The 21,277-nt window shown below is 48.0% G+C and overlaps 1 protein-coding gene across 4 annotated transcripts in view; it reads left to right on the forward strand.

Annotated features, from left to right (window-relative positions):
* Positions 1-23: 23 nt before the first annotated feature.
* The window catches only part of SLX4 (SLX4 structure-specific endonuclease subunit), a 23,767-nt gene continuing 2,513 nt past the window's right edge, over positions 24-21,277 (forward strand). Inside the window, exons 1-13 of one of the 4 annotated variants that reach the window (XM_005872963.2) lie at positions 24-107; positions 2,099-2,857; positions 4,638-4,892; positions 7,707-7,896; positions 8,816-9,034; positions 10,987-11,195; positions 11,318-11,637; positions 12,235-12,448; positions 12,908-12,996; positions 13,911-14,057; positions 14,867-15,036; positions 16,033-18,269; positions 21,070-21,169. In XM_005872963.2, the coding sequence (XP_005873025.1) occupies positions 2,479-2,857; positions 4,638-4,892; positions 7,707-7,896; positions 8,816-9,034; positions 10,987-11,195; positions 11,318-11,637; positions 12,235-12,448; positions 12,908-12,996; positions 13,911-14,057; positions 14,867-15,036; positions 16,033-18,269; positions 21,070-21,169 (4,529 nt within the window). In that variant the 5' untranslated portion in view covers positions 24-107; positions 2,099-2,478. The other 3 variants (XM_005872965.2, XM_005872966.2, XM_005872964.2) reach the window with 3 other exon arrangements.

Consider the following 21,277-nt stretch of genomic DNA (forward strand, 5'->3'; position numbering starts at 1 on the left):
TCCCGAACCGCTCTGCGCCTGCGCAGACGCAATTGTCCGCGGGGAGCCGGCGGCGCATGCGCAGGCTCGAGGCTCTCCGTTGAGAGGGTGCCGTGGCGGCGCCGGAGGTAGGAGGGGCCGGGCTTTGGGGCTAGGAGTCTGTAACTGGGAGAAGGTCCAACCATCTCGGGCCTTTTTCGCTCTCCGAAGGCAGAGGACCCTTTCTCGCCCGCTTCCAGCCGCGGTAGACGCAGGAGCCGCGCTTGGATGGAGGAGGCCGGGGCTGTCTGAAGGGAGGAGAGGTGGGGGCATCCGGATACACACGGAGTCACTGCCCGGGGGTCCGTTAGGCGATCGTAGTTCACCGTCAGGGTCCTCGGCAGCATCTCTTCAGGTTGCGTCCCCTGCCCGTTTCCCTTGTGTTGCGGGTTGAGGGGAGCGGGAGGGTCCGCCCCTCACCTGCCTATTCATTCTGGCGCCGCGGTAGGTACAGCACTGAGCAGGCACAAATCGCCAGCTCTCTGGAAACCCGCGGTCTCCTAGGAGCCGCCACTTCCTTAAGCAAATGCCGGTTGAGTACGTATAGGAGAGAGACTGTCTTAAGGACAGAGATGTGGAGACAGGGCTGTGTGGAGGGTGGAGTTTGCTCACCACATCCAATAGGATACAGTTCAGTTTGCTTAGCCTGACGTTCCAAGCACTGGGACCCTGACCTCAGCTTCTCCCTGAAGCCTTCCCTCCTATCCCCACCATCTCTTCGCTCTGATGATAGCAACCTCTTTGCAGTTAAACAAACAATTGTCGATCGCTTTTTCCAAGTCAGGTGCCTGTCAGCCAAGGAGAATATGAAGTAAAATAGATGAATCGGTGCCCTCCTCAAGTTTTGAGCTTAGTAAGGGACAGATAATAAGTAAGTGAATAAAAATATAAGAGCTGATGCCCTGGGACCATACTGCCTGGGTTTGATCCCAGCTCTGCCACTTCAGAAGCTGTGTGAACCGGAGCCAGCTCCTCATTCATGTGCTTGATTCCTTGCCGTAAAGAAGGGATGACAGTAGATTCTAAGGAACAGGATTGTTGTAAGGATTCAATGAATTAGACTTGTAAAGCAATTGGACTGGTGCTTGACATGCAGCAAGCATTCATTCAGTATCTACTACATATGATTATAACTTGTGATAAATGCTATTGTGAAAACTATGTGATGAAAGAAAATAATAGATGTGGAGAGGTTGTACTTAAAGGATGAGGGGAAGCTTCTCTAAGGAGTTACATGGAAGGTGTGAATGTGTCAGCCATGCTAAGTAGATTTGAGGTCTGTGTCTGTCCAGCTCTGGAAAACTAGATGATTAATCGGATTAACCAAACAGCAGAGATGGCATTATTGGATTTGAAATGAACTTTCTGCCATTGAGTCAATTTTGATTTTGGTTTTTGAAACCCACTAAACAGTGCTGATGTAAATAATCATGCCCATAAGGCCTAACCTTTGCATTGGGCAGCATTCTAGCAACCTGAGTTTGGAGAGCTCTTACTGGGGTGAGAGGATGGGGAAAGGGGCCTTTTTTTACTTGGAAAATTGGTTGTATCAATGAAGGATGAGTCTCCTGTGTTCCTATCTTTGTTCCTGTCTCCTGAGTGTTTAAGGGCATATCATTCCCATTCTCTCTCTCTCTCTCTCTCTCTCTCTCGTCTTTGTTCCTGTCTCCTGAGTGTTCAAGGGCATATCATTCCCTCTCTCTCTCTCTGTCATTACATTGCCTGCTGATAGAGCCTCTGATAGTTTTTCTGGATTTGGGAATCATCATGTTTTTGTGGTGACTGCGCTTCATGGAATTCATTCCCCAGATTTCAGCAAAAACAATACTCTTTCAAGATGCCCAAGGTTTTCTGCCTGTAAAAGAACATGCTTTGATAGATTTCTAGACATCCCCCCCCACCCCCACATCCCTTGATTTGTGTTGTGATGTCTTATAGGATGATGGCTCTGTGTTAATCAGGCTGTACCTGAGTATTGACAGGGGTATTGATACTCCTGTACTCCACATGCTCCTGGAAGAAATGGCATAAAATGACAATATCTGTCCAATTATACTTATATGCTTTTGTTTTTCCACAGATGTGAAATTAAATGAACCAAATGTTCTTTATCACCATGGAGATACTGAAGAATCACCTGAGCAACAAGTTCATATGTATTCTATCCCAGAGGCATCTATTGGACAATAAAACCTCTCAAATGTGAACTTTAACAGAGGGAAGCTTTAAAGATGCTGTTTAACACAGGTGCAATTTGAAGAAAGACATTTTAAATCATTATGGAGGGAAAAACAGTACTTTTTATTCAATTTTTCAAACTCTCCAGGTATCTCAGTGAGAATTAAAGAGGAACCCTAATGAAGCTGGGATTCCAAATGAGGCCCAGCTAGGCTCATTCTTGGACCCCCAGATTGACCCTCACTCCTCTGAAAACAGCTTGGAAGCCTTAACACTGGCCAGATGATGGATGAGTCAGATGATGACTTTAAGGAACTCTGTGCCAGTTTTTTACAAAGGGTGAAAAAGAATGGCACCAAGGAAGTGTCAGGGGAAAGGAAGACAAAAAAGTCCTCAAACATCACTCAGCTAACAAGCAAACCAACTGCTACCAAGAGCAAAACCCTTCAAGGCCCCAGGGAGAGGAAAACTCGATCTGGTAGCCAAGCCACAAGGACAAAAAAGCAAGGGGTACCCAAGTGGCAGGAGAGTGAACCAGCCCCCTCTGAAAATGGAGAGGGAAGTGTGCTTGCTTCTGCTGTGCTCTGGAAGAGTGCATGGAGCACCCAAACAGGTAACCCAGCCGGAAACATTGCCAGAACTTCCACAGAGAAAACCAGAGGTGATTTGTACTGTTTTAAACCAAGAGCTGGAAAATTTTCTATAAAGGGCCATGTAGTAAATATTTTTTGGCTTTGCAAGCCATATGGTCTCTGTCACTACTCCTCAACTCCCTAGACCCGTGGTCGGCAAACTGCGGCTCGCGAGCCACATGCGGCTCTTTGGCCCCTTGAGTGTGGCTCTTCCTAAGCCTTAGGAGTACCCTAATTAAGTTAATAACAATGTACCTACCTATATAGTTTAAGTTTAAAAAATTTGGCTCTCAAAAGAAATTTCAATCGTTGTACTGTTGATATTTGGCTCTGTTGACTAATGAGTTTGCCAACCACTGCCCTAGACAATTACTTAGTAAGTAAATGAACTGTGTTCCAACAAAACTTCATTTACTAAAACAGGCAGCAGCCTGAGGACCATAGTTTGCCGACTCCTGTTTTAAATGATAGTCATAAAAAAATATAAGCCCTGTGTGAATTTTCCACATGATTATGTTTGGGCCCTCTTCTATTTCATTTCCTATTAATGTTTACGTTATATAGTTGACATGAGTTACATGAACATGAAAATAATGCTGCTTCTCCCATTTTCTTGAATTCGTTCCACAGTGGGTACCATATGTTTCTGGAGAATCTTCAGTCCTTCTTTTCTCCTCCAAACAACATTTTTCCCTTTTTTGGGTAGGAGGGGCAGTTTGTTTGTAGCTTTCTTACTCTCCTGTCCTTGATGTACTAAGCCATATGCTCAGCATACATTCTTCATGCAAAGCTGAAAACCAGCCTTGCATAGATAATACAGCATTAGGTCTTTGGGCACCTGCATTGTGTTTCTACATTTTTCTCACCTTCACTTCCTGATTTTAATGTTTTTTTTTACCCAGTATAGTCAGCATGACCTCTCAGTGGAGTGGTGGTAAAGACTTAGCTCACAGAGACTGTTGTAAGGCTTCAGTAATGTTGCTAAAATGTTGTTTGTCCCTCATGCTCCCTCTGAGAGTCTAGTGAAGGTATGCATGATTCCCCCAGAAAACTGCACCCCCACAAATACCTGCAAAATTGATGTATAACTTCAGGGACTTCACGGATCCCCACTGGAGGCCTCTGTGGACACCAACTTAAAGGAGAACTTCTGACCTAGAAAGATATAAATGTTTCTCATTAATATTTCTTTAATAACAGTTTAATAGATATCCATATTCTATAAAATTTATTCCTTTAAAGTATACAGTTCAGTGGTTTTAGTATGTTCAGAGTTGTGCAACCATCACCACTACCTAATTTTAGAGCATATTCATCACCCAAAATAGACCCTGTGCTCATTAGCAGTCACTCTTCATTCCCTTTCCTGCCATAGATCTTTGTGACAGGTACATTGGTATTACCATAAACAGTGAGGTTACCAACAATCAGTCCTATTCACACTTGAGAGTTAAACCTAAACTAGTTGCTAAAAGACCCCTTTGAAACTTGGGTCTGCATTACAAACTTTTGAACAATAATAGATACAGAGGCAGAGCTGCCTCAAACTGATTGTCAAACTGCAGCGGGAAGGCCAGGGAGGGTTGGGGGGCAGGAGGGAGGCGGGTAAGAGATCAACTGAAGGACTTGTATGCATGCATATAAGCATAACTAATGGACATAAGACACTGGGGGGTAAGGGAGGGACTTTTAGCAATAAAAAAAAACACTAAAAAAAAAAAAAAGAAACTTGGGTCTGACCTGTATTCGGAGGAAGAGTCTTTTGTTTCTCCCTCTAGAACAGACACATGTGAATATTTTCCTCTGCAGATGCTGCTCCTAACGGTGACTCCCAGCCTCCTCCCTGTCTGACTGCTACGGTGCCAAGTCCCTCCAAACCCCGGGCGGCTGAGATGGTCCTACAGCGAATGCAGCAGTTCAAGAGAGCAGATCCCGCGCGTTTGAAACATGCTTCAGAAGGGTGCTCCCTCCAGCCTGCACTTGAGGAAAACGTTCCAAAGGACCCTCGAGGGGCGATAATGGTGGGGAACGGTATGACAGGAGTTTTCTGTCTTCCCAACAAGCGTAAGTTCTAACTCTGGAAGAAAGGGAGTAGGAAGAAACCAACCTTCATTGTGTTTCTGCTGAGGGTGGGCTCGCCTGGCTTTCTACCTTTGCCACTTCGTGTCGTCTAGTCAGAGAACAAAGGGTCTCTTGGGTCATTTCTCACTCAGTTTCTTTGACAAGGTACCTCTTCCTCTTGTTTTAATTTTTAATTTTTTTCATACTGAAAATATATTACAGCAAACTCTTTATATCCTCAGCCTAAATTTAACAATTATTAACATTTTGCCATATATTTTTTATGTCTCTATAAATATACTAGAAGCCCGTTGCAGGAAGATTCCTGCAAGAATAGGGCTTCACTCCCGTCTCTGCTGTTCCTACCCCGCCCTTCTCTGCCGCTCCTACCCCGCCCATCTCTGCCGTTCCTACCCTGCCCGTCTCTGCCGCTTCTCTCCCGCCCATCTCCGCTATCTCGGCTCCGTTGCTTGGCTTCCTTCTACGGTGTCTTCAGTCTTCGCTCCCAGCCAGTATATGCAAATTAGCCGCCATCTGGGTTCCTAGGCCTGGCCAGTGACGCTCTGATTAGCCAATGGTGTGTGTAGCGAAGGTACGGTCAATTTGCATCTTTGTATATTATTAGATAGGATGTGCTTCTTCTGTACTATATGAAAGTAAGTTAAATACATCATGACACTTTACCCCGAGGTTCTCCTTTATAATCACAACTAGAGGCCCAGTGCACGAAATTCATGCATGAGTAGGGTTCCTAGGCCTGGCCAGTGATCAGGGCCAATCGGGGCCTTCCAGTTGCTGGCCGGGGCCTTGCTTCATTCTGCACTGCTCCCTGGTGGTCAGCGCATGTCATAGTGAGTGATCGAACTCCCAGTCTAACTCCCAAGGGGACATGTTGCATATTAGCCTTTTATATATATAGATACCATTGTCACACCTAATTTCCTAATATTGCCTGGTATCCAATTCCCCAGTTGTCCCAAGGATAGTTTTTGTAGCTGGTTTCCAATGATTTGTTAGAACTATAAGTTCACACACTGCATATGGCTATAGCCAGTAGTCTGTTAAGGTCTGAACTCTAGAACAGTCCCTTTGTCTTGGTTTTGTTGTTGTTTAATCCTCACCCAAGGATATTTTTCCATTGATTTTCAGAGAGTGGAAGGGAGGGGGAGAGACAGAGAGACAAACATCAATGAGAGAGGGGTACTCCCTATTGGTTGCCTCCTGCACATGCCCCACTGGGGCCAGGATCAAGCCTGCAACTGAGGTACATGCCCTTGACCAGAATTGAACCTACGGGCCAAAGGTCTAACCACTGAGCAAACCAGGTAGAGCTGGGTTTTTTAAATGATACTTGGATAGTTGTCTTTTTAAATTTACCACTTTCTGGATTTCTAGAGCTGGGTTTTTTAAATGATACTTTTTGGAGAGTCCAGGATAGTTGTCTTTTTAAATTTACCACTTTCTGGATTTGCTTGATTGTTTCTACATGATGTCATTTAACCCATTCATGCAATCCCTCTGTTGCATTGCACCGAGTAAACTAGAGGTCTCATGGGCTCCAGGTTAAACAGTTTGGCAACAGCGCTTTGCAGGTGTTGTACACTGCATATTATACCAACCAAGAAGCACATAATATCCGGTGATTCCATTCTTTATCCCCTAAACAATATGAATCCTCATCTCTGATGAAAATATACAAAAGGAAAATAAATAGGAAGAAACTGTACTGACAGACCTATGAGCTAAGGAGCATATAGTCTCTTGGTATTGCACTTGCAGATTTCACCTTAGAAACACTGATGATTCTCAGGCTACCCCAATGGTCCACACACGTAGCAGGGTCACATCTGCCATGGCATCAGTCCTTGAACACCCAAGGGGTGCAGAGGAGTTGCTCAGCCAGTGTGTGAACCCAGCACCTCCTCTACATGTGACTCAGTTGCTTCCATATATCTTCATATGATACCCAATAATGCTCAGGAGAGAGAAGCCACTGCTTTGCTAAAAAATATATATACATGTACATGTACATATACATGGCACCAAAATATTTTGCTAAAAAATATATATATATACACACATATATATACATATACATGTACATGTACATATACATGGCACCAAAATAAAGCATGATGCTTTTCTGGCTTTGGTGGGAAGAGTGATAGGCCATTAGTAGTATTCCAGAATTGGGGATTTATGAAGTTTTCAGGGCCTATCCCTCATGAACACCGAGGGTTTGCTTCAGCAATATCAGATGTGATAGAGAGCTTCAGAGGTGGACACGGCGACCTTGGGAACGATCTCTAGGCATTTCACTCTGACCTGGTTCTCCCAGAATGGGCAACCAAAGTCATAGTAGTAGGAAAGGTTGAACTTTGAAGAGAAAACTTAGATTTGTTGGAATAGAAGCCCTGAAACCTGGCATGTCCAAAGCAGCTGACTTTAGCAGAAATGAGAAAAATGAAAGGAAAGTTCTTTAGGACCTGATACTCAGAGTGGTCCTGGACGACCAGTATCGGCCTCGCCTGGGGGTGGTTAGAAATGCAGGACCTTGGGCTCCGCCTGGACCTTTGTAATGTGAACCTTCATTTTAGCAAAGTTCCCAGGTGAGTTTTACACACATTAGAGTTTGAGAAGTCTTATTCTGGGAGCCCCGTTCAGTGCCCCATTTGACTGGATGGTGCCTGGCATGAGGCAGAGTCGTGTGGAGTCTAGTTTCTCCACGTTACACCCAGTGTCAGTGCTGTGAGACTTGACAGATGTGCCGAGGTCTGAGGATGAGCCCATCCTCATGGATCTTTGTCCTCTCCACAGGGTCTGGGCCCTGGCTTCCTGCCACAGAAAGCGACACTGCAGTGGCCTTGGCCCTGCAGCAGGAGTTTGGGCAGGAAGGAGCCACGGCACCTGACGACAGTCTGGAGGAGAAGGGGTTGTTCTTCTGCCAGATCTGTCAAAAGAACCTCTCTGCTATGAACGTGACCCGAAGGGAGCAGCATGTGAACCGGTAAGAGCAGCTCAGCTGTCACCTTTCCCGTGGGCGGGACCAGAGCCAGGGGTCCCTATGGCCTAGTGGGAATCAGATACCTTCCTGTGACAGTAGCACTTCAGTGTTCGTGTCAACCTGCCCTTGCTTTTTATTTTTTAACAGCTTTGTTGAGATATAACAATTCACATATACAATTCACCCATTTAGAGTGAATAATTAATTCAATGGCTTTCATTTAGTAATGTTCACAGTTAGGTAACCATTCTAATCAATTTTAGAATATTTTCATCACCCCAAAAAGAAAACCTGTACCCATTAGCACTTGCTCTCCATTGAACCCTCCCCACCCCAGCCTCTGGAAACCACTAATCGGCTTTCTGTCTATCAATTTGCCTATTCTGGGCAGAGTGGAATCAAATACTATGTGGCCTTGTGTGTCTGGATTCACTCAGCATTGTGTTTATAAGGTTCATCCATGTTGTAGTATGTGTCAGTGTTGTATTCTTTTTTTTTCATGGCTGAATGATATTCTGCTGTATGGGGAGATTACATCTTGTTTATCTGCTCATCCATTGATTGACATTTGGGTTGTTGCTACCGTTTAGACATTGCAGATAGAGCTGCTATGAATATGCATTTCATGTGTTTGCTTAAGTATCTGTTTTCAGTTCTTTTGGGTGTATACGTAGGAGTGGAATTGCTGGATCATATGGTGACTCTTAAATTTATGTTTAATCTGTCCTTGCTTTCTTTGGTCACCTTTGCTAACAGACACCTAAATTCTGTGTCAGGAGGCTGACTACAGGCTGTGTGGAGGGACTGGCTTTGGGAGAACAAGGTTTGGCCCACAGCATTTTCATGTGGATGTGGATCCATGTTTGCTTCAATCCACATTACCAGGGAAGGTGGTTCTCCAGTGTTTACTGTCTTCCTTTAGGTGCTTGGATGAGGCTGAAAAGGCACTGAGACCTTGTGCACCTCAGGTCCCTGAATGCCCAATTTGTGGCAAGCCATTTCTCACCTCAAAGGGCAGAATCAGTCACTTGAAACAGTGTGCAGTGAAGATGGAGGTTGACACCCAGCTCCTGCTCCAGGCTGTGCGGCTGCAAACAGCTCAGCCTGAGGGGACCTGCAGCACACTAGCACAGACATCGAGGTGAGTCAAATGAAAAGGAAGAAAATCAAAGAAGTATTCTGCTTTGTTTTAAAAATAAAATAAAGCCTTATGTATTGTTGTGGGACAATAGATTCTGGAAATGAAACATAGGTGGAAATCACAGTTTCCACCGGAATTTAGGGGACAAATTCTGCATCCCAGGTGGCTTTGAAATGGTCTGTGTGGGTGTGGGTGTGTCTGTGGACTGTTTTCCTTAAGGTCCTTCCTCCTGAGAGTTTTCTATTCCCAGGATCCTGCAGCCAGTGCCCTCTGGAGCAGCTAAGAATTCAGTAATTCACTTTACTACATCTATTTCATGTGTAGAACAGCCTCGCTTCCATCTCAGTAGACTGATTTTCATACTATTAATATAAGATTGCTCAGCATAGCTCAAAGAGTTAGTGAGACAGAACCACAGGCCTTTAAAAATATTTGCATGAATTAAATGCTTAAATGTTAAAATAGGAGGCTCTGCTGATGACACAAGTCTTCAGTGTGCAAACCACAGGCACACAAGTGGCAGAGGGTCAGCTTTGTGCTGCATTACCCATCGCTATGGATGCCAGAGTAGACCCTAACCTTCTAGGGGGCACAGGCAACATTGGCCCTGGACTGCTGTAGATTTAGGACTTCTTTCCTTGGACAGCTGTCAAGAGCAAAGGGAATCTAAGGGTGGTTTGTTTGTCCTGGCCACTGCCTTGCACACAGGTTTGGCCATGTGAGCTGGGTCAATGCTGAGATGGGGAGGGCAGAGGCTGAGTCTTCACTGGTGAGCCTGTCTGCATTGTAGCATTCAGCACTAGCATCACAGACGTAAGAGCCTTAGGTGCAGCCTACCCAGTGGCCGGGCCCAGGTATGTTGGGGCGGTTCCTTTTTCTCTTGGAGGCTGTGATTATCGTGCAGGGTTCCCAGATTATTAGAACTGAATTAGGGCTCGCTTAGATCTTCTAAGACAGTGGTTCTCAACCTTCTGGCCCTTTAAAACAGTTCCTCATGTTGTGACCCCCAACCATAAAATTATTTTCGTTGCTACTTCATAACTGTAATTTTGCTACTGGTGAGTCGTAATGTAAATATCTGATATACAGGATGGTCTTAGGCGACCGCTGTGAAAGGGTCGTTCGACCGCCAAAGGGGTCGCAACCCACAGGTTGAGAACCGCTGTTCTAAGATGATATCTGGGATTCTGGAACCATCGCTGGCCCAGCAGAGAGCACAAGCTTTTGTGAAAGCCAGAGGTGCTTCCAGAATGCACTTCAGCTATAGAGAGGTGATCTTGAGGTTGTCCTTAGTTTCTTTCTCACCTTTACCCTTCTACCTCTTGCCCAGCCTGTTGGAGGCAGCAGGAAGTCTTGGTTCTCTTCAGCCAGAAAATCTTTCAGGAAATCTCTTCCGAACCAAATGAGTTACTGCACATTGGCCTCCGAGCCCAGTGACCAAGATGGCGGCCCAAGCTGAGAGGCCTTTTCTTCAGACCTTGGGCAGAGGCACTGCCCTGCAGCCCCTGCAGGAGAGAGGGGTCCTTTCATGGCCAATATATCCAGGACCACCTAAGGGGCATCTGAAGTATCAATGGGCAGAAGTTGGTGGGATCCAGGGTGCTGACTTGGAGCCATCGAGTGTTGACTCTACCAGAAGGGTATGACCACATCCAGGGGGTACAGTACCACTGCCGGTTGTATGTCCACCAAGAACCTGGCTGGACAGGATCACACAGAAAGACCCAGACCCTCTGGAGTGTGGACTGTGCTGAACTTGTGGCGCAGGATCCTGTGAGCTTGCGTGAGGCACAGGATGATCACAGTGAGCTCCGGGCACTTGATGCCCCTTTTCTCTTTGCCCCACAGAGGAGAAGGTCCAGCCCTCTTTGCTGCAGTGGGGACCACCTCAGAACAGGAAGTGCTCCCAGCCTCTGGCCATCACTAACCTTTCTGTTTGGCTGCCTTTTAAGCTTCAGCAATCACGTTGGAGGTCTGAAGCGGAAGGGAGCCCCCAACAAGAAGGAACCACAGAAGAGGCAGAAGGTCAATGAGCCTGAGGTGCTGTCTGAGGACCTGCTGGTGGCCATGGCTCTATCGCGGTCCGAGATGGAGCAGAAGGTTGCACCTGCAATGCTCCCACTGGGAACTGCTTTTCCTGAGAGGACAAAACTGTCAGCAGGTATGTGTGCTCACGGGTGGTAGCTCCAGGGGGAGCCTTGCCATACTGCCTCTGGCTGAAGTTTACCACTGGGCTCAGGCTATGTGGATGACTGTTATTGACTGTCACTTGTTTCTCTCTAGAGAAGAAGAGTCGAAAGAAGAAAGTACCCCTTACCCCACCGCAGTTGTTAGTCCAGGACTCGGAGACCACAGGAAGACAGATTGAGGATCGAGTGGCCCAGCTCTTTGCAGAGGAAGAAGTAGAATTGTCCAGCACGCCACCACTTCCTGCGAGCAGACTTTTAAAGGAAGAGCTGGAAAAGGCCAGCAGGAGTCTACAACCACCTGAAGAGAAGCGGAACTTTCTGTGGGAGGGCAGCACCCTGACCAGAGCCTGGGCTCTGGAGTCCTTCTATACGGCAAGCCTGGTGCCTCCCATGGTGCCCCAGCCATCCACCAAGGTGTGCCCTCCCCTCCACATTCAGGGACGGGGCGTGGGGGGGGGGGGGGGCCTCTGAGGAGTTGGGAGCTCCAGGATTATGACACTGGGAATCAACAGCTAGGGAACAGAAAGTTCTAGGAGGGGAGGGGTGGGAGGAAGCCTAGAGGTGTCAGCCATAGTGTTGTTTCTCTTTGCAGCCACTAGATGGCTTTCCTAGTAAGAATGGGGAGGACCACTGGTTCCCAAATGTATTATGTTCCTGGAGAGTTTAAAATGCAGAGTCCCAGGCTCTGCCCCCAGGGGGCTGACAGAATCTACCTGTGATGGGGCCCAGGAACCAGACAAGCCTGATGCAGGTGGTCCCGAGTCTGTACTCACTCGCTTGAGACCATTTAGGTGACATTAGGAAGATGGAGGCCCCCAGGGATCTTTCTGCAGATGTGATACCACAGGCATGGACTTCGCTGTGACAGAAAGGCCTGCTGACAGATGGTGATGAAGAAAAGCTTTCCAGGGTTGTGCTGGGCTATGGCTGGCACCCTCACGTCTGGGTGGCGGCTGTTACGGCAGTCTTGTGGTCACTCTGGCTTCCAATTTCTTTCACGGTCTCACATAGGAGCCCACGCTGCCACCAGTGTTGTCTAAACAGCCACAGCTGGGCGTGCACATGCCACCTGCCCTCCATAGTGCCAGTCCCAGGAATCTGTCACCCTCCGCCAGCCAAAGGGAGTACCAGGCCCTGCAGGACCTCATGGACTTGGCAAGAGAGGGGCTGAGCGCCAGCCCATTGCCCTGCAGCGGAGGTTCTGCTGACTCAAGGGGGACCACAGGTGAGACACAGGATGGGACACCTGGGCCAGCCCCACCCTGTGGGCCCTCGCCTCCCTGTGACCAAGACCATGAAGGCAGCTCATTTTTGAGGTTCCCTGGCTCATCCCCATATGATGGGGAGAAAGTGCAGTCTGTAGGTGTTTTCATTTTGCTCTCAAAGGTGAATGTGAGACAGGTAAGTCTATTGCCATTTCCTTAAATTTAACCAAGGACAGAGCCGTTTATCCAGAGCGAGTGACTGGTGGGCTAATTCTGTTTATTTTACTGCTTGTGCCCCTCTCTGTTGGAAGGGGGTAGTGGTAAGAGTGGTTTGTGGGCTTCACTGTCATTGAAGAAGTCCGGCTGAAGAATTTCCCAGGCGCCTTTGGGGTCAGCTCAGCCCACAGTTGATGCTCTTTCCCTGGAGGCTGACATTGCCAGGAGGTGATGTTCTTTTAACCTGTGAATCCTTCTCTCAGGGATGGATCCATTGCCCGGTGGCCTTCCACTGACTGGGTTTGTCTTGCCACCTGAGGAGCAGCGCCTGGAAATGGGCAGCCAGGCTTCGGTAAGGAACTTTCTGTGGGCCTGGCCCTGTCCCAGCTTCAAGCCTTTGTACGAGTCCCCTGGTGCCCTTGACAGTATTTGAGCTGAGCCAGGCAAGAGCCCACAGGAGCCTCCTGTCCCCCTGTCGGGGCTCCACCATGAGGCTTTGTCCCTTTTGTCACTGAACTTATGGGGGCAGCTCATTTGCCAAGCCTGGAGCCTGCTTGACTGGGAGCCCAGAGGGACCACCATTACTCTGTGAGATCCCCTCATTCAACCGACTGCTCTGTGCATTTGTTTCTCAACGTTTCATTCATTCATTCATTCATTCATTCAGGACTCACTGTGCCCCTACAACATGCTGGTCCTGGGCTGGCCTCCCCCTAAGAGTTCATGCTCTCAGGTGATGAATTGGTGAGAAGTTAGTTTTCCTTAGAGTGGATGTCACCTGATCAGTATATCAGTATCACACTAAGTTCTGGTGACCGTGGCACATAGAGGAGGGACTTGGAGCTCCTCTCAGCTGGGTCCCTGAACCATGTGGACAAGGGGGCCTGTCTGCTACGCCGGGCTGGTAAGTTTCTTTACAGGGCCGCACAGCAGAGTTTGTGAAACACTAGGCCTAGCACACACAGCCCCCAGCAGCCACCACTGCTGCAGCTTCATCTTTATTAGCATAGCCACGCCTCTCCACTTGCTGGTCCCTCCCATTTTAGGCCAGGCAACTCAGCGTGATAGAGAATTTGAGAAGTTAGTGTTTTGTTGTTCTGTGTCACTTGAGTGACTTAAGGTAACTTAAAGGTGGAACCTAATGTAGGAACCCTATTGAGAGGAGTGCAAGGGTCCGCCTGCCCCTCTACACCATCCCAGTAGGGGAACTTGCACAGGTAGAGAGGCAAGTGACAGATGGAAGTGACGGCTCTCCTCCTGTTTCAGCTCTCTGTCGGTTTGCTGGTTGCTGACTTCAGTGCCATGGTAAATAACCCACACCTGAGTGATGTCCAGTTTCAGATGGACAGCGGGGAAGTGCTGTATGCCCACAAGTTTGTGCTTTATGCCCGATGCCCACTTCTCATTCAGTATGTAAGTACGTGGTGAACAAGCTGCGCCTCCATGCAGCTCCTGCCATCCCCCTTGAGCCTCTGTCTTTCTCCGTTCACCTCCCACTCCCCCCGTTTCCCTCTCCTCTCCTTGCCTCTCTGCCCCTCTTTTCCTCATCACTCTTTGCTCAGTCTCTCTGTCTTCCTATCCTCCTGAGCTACCTCATTTCTGCTCTCACCCCTCTCCCTCCCTGCTCTCCCACCTCTGCCCTAAACGTTTTTTTCCTCTTTGTTGCCATAGGTTACACTTCCATGGAGAAGACATGTTTGAGGTTAGGAAGTGGTCTGAGGAAATGACCTCAGGATTGGGAAACAGATTTCTTGTCCCATTCAATAAAAATCCTTTCCTCCTCCCCCGGAATTGTTTTTCCCCCTCTATTTGCATAATTATGAAGACTTATAATTGACCTCTATAAAGTTGAGCTGCTGATAGACATTTCTGTTAGACTACAGACATTTCTGTGTTGATTATGTTAGACTTGAATATTGTGTTGTTGGAATCCAAGAAACTGCTGTTGGTCTCTCAGAAAGTTCTAGTGCCTTTGATATGTCTGTCAAGAGGGAGCCAACTGGATTCTTGAGCGCCTATCCCTGATTTGATTTTGAAACAGAGAAGTTTTACAGCTTAAACTGCAGAACTTCTGGTCAACAAATGGAGTGACACTGGCTAATGCTCATCCCCGGACTAAGGCTATAAGAGTAGAGACTCACAGGACCCACCCAAGACCATCTGCTTCGTCCCAAGTCATGACCTTCCAGTCCGTAAACCTTTATACTTTATTTCACCCTCAGGTAAACAGTGAAGGATTCTTCGCTGTAGAAGATGGCGACCTAAGAACCCAGCGTGTCCTGCTGAGTGATGTGAGCACGGAGGCTGCCCGTGCGTTCCTGCATTATCTCTACACCGCAGACACTGGCCTGCCTCCCCAGCTGACCCCTGACCTCAGTTCTCTGGCCTGCAGGTCCGCATTGTTCTTTCCATTTACTTCATGGCTTTTGACATTAACTGACAAGGATTATCAGGTTGATGGCTCATGGGAGGATCAGGGCTGAGTCCTTTCTAACACTTTTAATCCCAAGTTTATGTCCAGTGGTGACTTTGAACAAGGCGTGTTGATAGGAAGTCTGGAAAGAAACAGACCCTTGCAGCAGAGCCGAGGCTGCTTGAAGAGTCCTCTGCCTAGTCATGTGGCTTTTAGCTACCGAGGCGTGATGAGAGGGTGTCCTCGGCCTCAGTTCTTCCCAAACACTGCTGCTCCTTGATTGTCCACCACTAAGATCAATCAACAGCAGTCCTTTCCCAAGTCCCAGAAAGTAGAAAATGGACAGGTTTATTCCAACTCCCATGAATTTGCACCTACCCAGTTGTCCACACCAGTGTCTCAGGAGAGGTGGCAAGTCGTTCAGCATAAAAGGTGTTCTACCTCCTGACAAGGTGTGAGGGCCTCTGGGATAAAACGTGTTCATCCAGGGCCATGTCATCCCTCCGATGCTTTCTTAGGAAAGCAGTGGCTCAGCCTCCAGGGTTTTAAATGTACTGATGAGACCAAGCAGGTGGGAGGCTGGCGCACTCATTGGCCTGGGCTGACCTGTGACAGGTTTAGCCTGCTTTCAGTTTACATCAGTCACGGTGCTTTGGGTGCCTTTCAAGGCAGCTTGTGCTCCCCAGTTTTGCAGCAGCACCAGCTGCTATTCAGCTCAGCCTGATGTGCCCCTTTACATTTGCACAATGGAGTTAGTGAGCCCTGCCTGAAAGTCTCATGAGTCTCTGTTTCGAGAACTGAGTGGCCTGGGGTGTTGCACATGCACCCTAGTCACAGGAGAGCAGGGAGAAGGCCAGGACTGAGTCATGATTGTCCTCCCTGTGAGGACTTCCTCTCCAATCCTTGCCTGTGCCGGGAGCACCAGGCGGCAGTCTCTGTGTAGGACGGTGACGTGCATGGCGTTTCCTATTGCAGGTTCGGTGTGAGTGAGCTTGTTCACCTGTGCAAACAAGCATCTGTCGTGATGGATTCAGAGGGCAGCCAGGAGGAGAAGGAAGATGAGGATTGTGAAAGCAGAGCGGAGAATTTCCAAGAACTCTTGAGGTCAATGTGGGTAGGTGAAGAGGAGGAAGCAGAAGCCTTGCTGAAATCTGAGGGCCTTGAAGAAGATAGAGAAAAGGTCAATGAAGCAGAAATGGAAGAAATTTATGAATTTGCTGCTACTCAGAGAAAGCTGCTCCAGGGGGAAAGAGCTCCAGAGATCAAAGAAGAAACTAACCAGTTTGGGGAGGACAGTCCAGGTTCTAGGCGAATCCTAGCAAGCGTCCAGGTTAAAGAACAGTCAGAAAATACAGAACAGATGGAACCGTCTGGGCAGGGAAGAGATGAGTGCATCGCCAAAAGAAAAAATGAGAGACAGTCCATGTTCCTGCCACTTGAGGGCCAGTGTTCAGATGGAGAGGAGGAAGCAGAGGCCCCAAAGGCAGCCCTGGATCGCACCAGCTCCTCTTGCCCCACTCAGGGCCGCTGGGTACAGGAAAGGGAAGGACGCTTTATGCACTCAGTTGATGATGATGATGAACAGCCCTTTTCATCAACTCCAGGAGGGTACCCTGAGCCATCCCAAATAACAAGTGATCACAAGAGAGGCAATGGCGCTATCAAACAAAGGCGGGGACAGAGCTCTCATCGCTCTACTCGCCGGCAGGCACCTCCATCACAGCCATGCTTCTTCCCATCACAGCCCCCTCCGGGCAGGAGTCCACGCCAACCACACCCTCACCCTCATCGCAAAAATGACTTGTCCCCACCGACGCCCCAATCTCAGGGCAGAGCTTCCAGGGTGGCCTCCCAGGACACACCATCGAAGCAGAAGAGGGGCCGGAGCCTCCTCACGCTGTTTAACCATCCAGACTGCCAGGAAGGAGAAGAACGTGGTTCTGTGTTGGAATGCAGAAATAAAGGGGCCCTGACCTCACCAGAAAAGTCTCCATCCATTGACCTAACTCAGGCAAAACCTGGCCAGCAGAGCTCCAGATCTCAGCATTCTCCCTCCAGCGTGAACAGAGAAGATGAGGTTATCCTTTTATTGGATTCAGATGAGGAGCTAGAGCTAGAACAAACCAAAAAGTCAGTTTTTAATGGTTCCCTGGAAGAAGGGAAAGTTTTAGAAGTTTGCCCCAAGTTCTCTGACCTGTTCTCCGTCATTGATGTTGATGCAGATCAGGAACCTTCCCAAAGCCCACCAAAGAGAGAGGCCCCAGTGCAGCAGGAGGAGGGGCGGCCGTCAAGGAACCCGGGCTATGTGGGTGGCAGAGAGTCCCCCCCGCTGTTCTGTAACCGCGAGAGCAGCCCGGACGAGGACAGCACCACAGAAACCTCGTGGCTGGTACCTGCCACCCCACTCGGCAGCAGAAGCCGCGAACACTCATCACAGACCCAAATCATGGGTCTCGGGTCCAGGACTTCAGCATATGAAATGGCTCAGCTCCAGCCCAGGGCCCCATTAGAAAACAGGGATGGACCCAATGCCGCTAGTAAGTTTTCAGCAATTGTGCACCAGACATCGTCATCCTGCCCGGTCCCTGTCAATCGCAGAAGCCCTTCCAGCCCCAGCCCCAGGCGCCACAAGCACTTTCCTGTGCTGGCTCCCTGTCCAGCCTCAGGAGGCCTCACTGATTTCAGTGGGCAGTTCCAGAAGCGCTCGCTGCCCAGGCCGAGCCTGCCGAATCAGGCCGCAGTGAGCGAAGTGGTGGAGGTGGAGGACAGTGACGATGAGCAGGAGGGAGCCTCCCATCAGGCGAGCAGCAGCCCCCTGTTGGACAGCGGTCCCCCCATTCCAACTGACGACTGCTGTTGGCATGTCGAGCCCCTCTCACCAATTCCGATTGATAATTTGAACCTTGAGCGGACTGGCCCCCTGAGCACCAGTAGCCCAGGCAGCAGGGCCAGGGAAGCCCCGGACAGTGGTGACTGCCACTCCCCAGCACTCCTGAGTACCACCCCCATCCGAGGAAGCTGCACTGGCCAAAGGAAGTCTCAAGAGAAATCCCCTCAGGCCAGCTCCCCTGGGAGCAACAGGCTGAGCTTCTTGAATTCAGCTCTCTGGGACGATTGGGATGGAGAAGAACAGAAGTCTCCAGAGGCCCTTTCTCTGACCCAGACACCGAGTGCTGATCGAGCTCAGAAATCAGAAGGGTTAGAAAAGCCAAGTGAGTAGTGGGGAGAGTTGTTTATGTTTTACATTCTTTTACACTGAGGGCCCTGGAGGAAATCAATAATGACAACATGGGGTGGCGATGCTGAAGGGCCTGCTGACCTGTGACAAGCCCCTTCCTTGCCTTCTAGTATCCTCTCCGTAGTTGAGGGAGAATAGGCTTGCTATCAAACACACACTTCTTAACCAGTAAGTCAGAGCTTTCTAACCTTGCTTGGACCCTACAGCTCACCTGGGCACTTGTTAAAAATCCCTGCCTATGGACCCCACTCCAGAATACTGAGCCAGCACCTCTGAGAGGCCCAAGTGTCGGGTAGGCCTTAAGACTGGGCAAGTGCAGTTCCTCACAAAATTAAACACAGAATTGCCATTGTGACCCAGCAGTTCCACTCTGACGTATATATCCAAAAGAATTAAAATCCAGGACTCAAGCAGATCCTTGTACACAAATGTTCACAGCAGCTCTATTCACAATAGCTAAAAGGTGGAGCCTTAGCCAGTTTGGCTCAGTGGATAGAGCATCGGCCTATGGACCAAAGGGTCCCAGTTCGTTTCCAGTCAAGGGCACATACCGTGGTTGCAGGCTCCTCCCCGCCCCGGGCCCTGGTCAGGGTTCGTGCAGATGGCAGCCTCTTGATGTGTTTCTTTCACATCGATGTTTCTGTCTTTCCTTTTCTCTTCCACTCTCCCTAAAAATCAATGGAAAGATATCCTCAGGTGAGGATTAACAAAAATAAATAAATAAATAAATAAATAAATAAAAAGGTGGAAACAACCCAAGTCCCTCAACCTATTGAATAGGTATATAAAATATGGCCTGTCCAAATAATGGAATATTATTCAGCCATAAAAAGTAATGAAGTACTGACACATGCTACAACATGGATGAACCTTAAAAACATGTTAAATGAAAGAAGCCAGTCACAAAAGAACACATATTGTATGATTCCATTTATTTTTTAAAAATATATTTTATTGATTTTTTTACAGAGAGGAAGGGAGAGGGATAGAGAGTTAGAAACATCTATGAGAGAGAAACATCGATCAGCTGCCTCCTGCACACTCCCTACTGGGGATGTGCCCGCAACCAAGGTACATGCCCTTGACTGGAATCGAACCTAGGACCCTTGAGTCTGCAGGCCGACGCTCTATCCGCTGAGCCAAACCAGTTAGGGCTGTATGATTCCATTTATATGAAATAACCAGAATAGTCAAATCCTTAGAGATAGAAAGTGGATTATTGGTTGCCAGGAGCAGAAGGGAGAATGGAGGTGGGGGGTGACTGCTTTCGGCTACAGAATTTCCTCTGGGGGGATTAAAGCATTTTGCAACTAGATAGAGGTGGTGGTTGCACAACACTGAATACACCAAATGCCACTGAATTACTTTAAAATGTTATTATGTGAATTTCATCTCAATTTCAAAACAACAGATGGGGCTGTGAGAGGCCTGTTATGGGCCTCAGTGGAGGATGCCACTTCGCAGCTCATTTCAGTCATAGAGGAGAGTCAAAGCACCCAGCGTAGGCTGCTCAAGGTGCTGCTCCTTCCCCAGCCGGGCAGAGCCAGGGAGAGCCAGGAAGGGCAGGGTGGCACTGACAGTGACTAGTAACAGGGAAGCAGAGCTTATGGACAGAGCATCTGCCTTGAACCCGATGTTTCATTTCCTCTTTAAAAATCCTAGTCCAATTGGGTATCGTTGACCAGCACTTTCGGCCTTGAGTGGGCGTCTGAATTCCCTGGAGAACTTCAAAAACAAGTGGCCAGCCCCACCCCAGAGTTTCCGCTTCGGGAGGTCTGGGGTACGACCAAGAATTTGCATTTCTAACCAGTTCCCAGGTGATGCCATGAGAACGGCTGTAGTACACTTTAGACTGGGGGCCTTAATCTGAATTTGAGGTGACAAACTCTCCAAAATTATATATTAAAATGTGCATTTTTTTAGGAGAAAGCCTGTTGAGTTTATGGGAGCCTCAGAGGGCTCCATGCTCGTAAAAAGGATAAGAATCAAAGTCCATTTTTCCCTAATTGTCACATTTATCTTTTAAATACCCATTTCTTTTTTTAAATAACAGCTTTATAGAGACATTTTCACATACCATAAAATTCACCCTTTAAAATGTACCATTCAGTGGTTTTTAGTATGTTCACAATATTCTGCAACCATCACCACTAATCCCAGAACATTTTTTAAAAATATATTTTTTTTATTGATTTCAGAGAGGAAGGGAAAGGAAGAGAAAGAGAGAAACATCAATGATTAGAGAGAATCATTGATCAGCTGCCTTCTGCACGCCCCATACTAGGGATCAAGCCATAACTCAGGCATGTGCCCTGACCAGGAATCTAAACATGACCTTCTGGTTCATAAGTTGATGCTCAACCACTGAGCCAAAGAACGTTTTTATCACCCCAGAAATAAACCCTGTACTTATAGCAGACACTGCCATTGTCCTGTCACGCCAGCCTGTGGCAACCACTCGTATGCTTCTGCCCCATTCACTCAGCATCAGCATTGCACAAGGTCGCCATGGCCCTTATCATGTGCCGGGTGATGCTTTCTAACAGGAAGACATGATGCCAGAGTCAGATTGTGAGGGGGTGGACATAACTGCTCTTACAGAGCAAATGGACTGGGCTTTCTTCAAGTACATCTTTCTCTTGGTTACATCAATAGGGTCAGAAAAGGTAAACCCAGGTCCCTCCTACTAAAACATGTGTTTCTTTTGTTCTTTTTTTTTCTTTTTGGACTGTGCCTTATTTTATTTATTTATTTATTTATTTATTTAATGGAAGGTGCTAATCGGAGGAAGAACTTGCCCCCAAAAGTGCCCATAACGCCAATGCCACGGTATTCCATCATGGAGACCCCAGTACTAAAGAAGGAACTGGACAGGTTGGTAGTGTTCTTGAAAGCTTGCTCATTAGTGGCCCCTACTTCCTGGAAGTGACCAGGCCTAGCGAGTTTGTGAGATGTAGGACCCATCACCAGATCCACCCTGGG

Source organism: Myotis brandtii, unplaced genomic scaffold (assembly GCF_000412655.1).
Source record: "Myotis brandtii unplaced genomic scaffold, ASM41265v1 scaffold397, whole genome shotgun sequence".
NCBI classification, from domain to species: domain Eukaryota; kingdom Metazoa; phylum Chordata; class Mammalia; order Chiroptera; family Vespertilionidae; genus Myotis; species Myotis brandtii.